Source organism: Fomitiporia mediterranea (assembly GCF_000271605.1).
Source record: "Fomitiporia mediterranea MF3/22 unplaced genomic scaffold FOMMEscaffold_1239, whole genome shotgun sequence".
NCBI classification, from domain to species: domain Eukaryota; kingdom Fungi; phylum Basidiomycota; class Agaricomycetes; order Hymenochaetales; family Hymenochaetaceae; genus Fomitiporia; species Fomitiporia mediterranea.
In genome coordinates, this window is record NW_006761624.1 from 1 (window position 1) to 2,170 (window position 2,170).

The window sequence follows — 2,170 nt, forward strand, 5'->3', positions numbered from 1 at the left end:
CACATATTGTGTTGTATCTTACTCAAATTTTGCTCATTTTACTTTATTTTTTCTGGGATATGAAAGACACTTTAAAAGTATATTTTTTACAACTTAGATCATGTAATTTGGTTAAGTATTAGTTGAGTTATGATAGATTTTGTATTTGAGTGTACTTAGTGTGACGAAAATCACGAATCGCACGTGTGACAATATTTATGAAAATGACAGTAAGTGTCTTCTCACGAGTACTGCCTTTAACCATACTGCCCTACTGCCTTAGGACCGGAACCTTGTTAATTCTCTCAATCCCACAATGGTAGTTCAATTGCCCATTGAGCTCATCATTTGCATCATCTGTCGAAAGGTAGTGAAGGCGCGGTAGCAACGATAGCCCAATTCTAGACGTCAACTGACTGAATCTTCAAGATGGCTTTCGGCAGTCTCACGCAGATCACGACCTAGGAAGAGATGGAGACGGATATTGATCATCCTTTTTACACTAGTGATTGATGGACCTGCTTCCGGATCTTCAGTGCCGTCCGCTGCCTGTACATCGGAACACTTACAATAGCTACAGGAACCGATTGGACTCCGGTATAAAATTGTGTCAAACTCGCATGATCCCCTCACTCACATCTCAGTTCTCTTTTCCTCGTCTTTCGCCTTTCCTCTCCTTGTGGCCCGGTGCCAGTCAGCCTTCCTTTTCGTTGACCGATTACGTTCGTTTCATTCAATCCGCGAAGGACCCATTTCACGATAAACTTTGACGAAAATGTTCTCAAAGACACTTTTCACTACTTTGACTCTTCTTGTGCTGACTGCGACCTCCGCTCTCGCTGCACCCCCTCTTTCATGCCCCGCTGCGTCCACCGTCACTGTTGTAGCATCGAGTTCCAGTGCTGTCGCATCTAACGTCGCAGTTGCCAGCTCATCTGTTGTCTCGTCAGCTGCAGCGACCGCCACGGCCTCTAATAAAGGAGGTAAAGACAAAGACGGTAAACACGGCAAGGGAGGCAAACACCGCGGCGGCGGCAATAAGGGCGATGACTATAGTTGCTGAAGTCCGGTCCTGGTCCGGTCCGGGCATACTTCACCTGGACTCAGGACCGGACCAAATCTGCGGTCCGGGAGTGTCCCGGACTGGGGACCGGACCTATGTGGACGGGTAGTGGACCGGACCCAAGTTCCAGTCCGGTTCTGGACCGGTCCATAACCGGACCTGAGAGAAAAAAAATTTAAGAGATGAGTTAGAGTATTATTCTTTGTATCTAAGTACAAAAGTAATATATTTTTGTATATACTACATAATCTACAGACTAGACACTGTAGTGGTTTTCCTGACACAATTCTGAGGCTTTGGCACAAGCCTTGCAACACGAGTCCTGAAGCTGGACTACAACTGCCTCTAAGCTGGTTACTGCAATTTACAGACACTTAGTTGTCGGAACATGAATATTTAGGTACTTAGCAGCAGACAGACCTGTCTCTTCGAGGGTGGCAATATAGTTAGCACAGTGTGCACGGAAAGCAGCCTGAGCGTCAGCGTTCTTCTTCTTTCTGAGAGTGATTTCAGACATCTTGTCTAATTTGTCAGGGGCAGGGGCATTGGCTGGCTGCTTGACTGGGGAGGGTGGCTGGGACTGTGGCGTCTTTGGCATAGGACAGGAGAGGAGTGAATATACATAAAGGGAATAAATATTTCAGGAGACAATAACCAGATAGGAAGAGTCAAGTTTAGTAAGCCATACATTGAACAGTAAAGAACAGGAGTAAAGTTTTGCTTTGCTTGGACTGCCAGAAACTTGTAAAATGTACTATGCAAGTGCTAGCTAATATTCAAAGATCCTTAAAGGAGTATGATCTGTTTTAGTATAGTGAGCTAGAGATATGGGAAACGAGATTTGAGACATTAGTTCAGGTTATTCAGGTCCGGAGTCCAGTCCGGGTCCGGACGAGTCCATCGGTCCGGGAAATTTCTCAAAATGATGGACCCAGGACCGGACCTCTCCTGGACCCATGAGGACCGGACTGTAGAGGACCGGTCCATCAGTCCAGTCCTGCGTCCGGACCGAGTCCGAGCGGTCCGGGACCGGACATCAGCAACTATAGCGATGACACTAGCTCGATCGCATCTTCGACAGATGTTGTTTCTGCATCGAGCTCAAACATCGCTGTCTCGACCTCTGCT

The 2,170-nt window shown here is 46.8% G+C and overlaps 1 protein-coding gene across 1 annotated transcript; it reads right to left on the reverse strand.

Annotated features, from left to right (window-relative positions):
* Nucleotides 1-303: 303 nt before the first annotated feature.
* FOMMEDRAFT_164054 (uncharacterized protein) lies at nt 304-1,640 on the reverse strand (the record flags this gene model as incomplete). Its single annotated transcript, XM_007272374.1, has 6 exons — nt 304-336; nt 397-524; nt 617-743; nt 802-1,029; nt 1,095-1,201; nt 1,463-1,640. 6 exons carry the CDS (start codon nt 1,638-1,640, stop codon nt 304-306), a joined length of 801 nt encoding a protein of 266 aa, XP_007272436.1.
* Nucleotides 1,641-2,170: the final 530 nt, after the last annotated feature.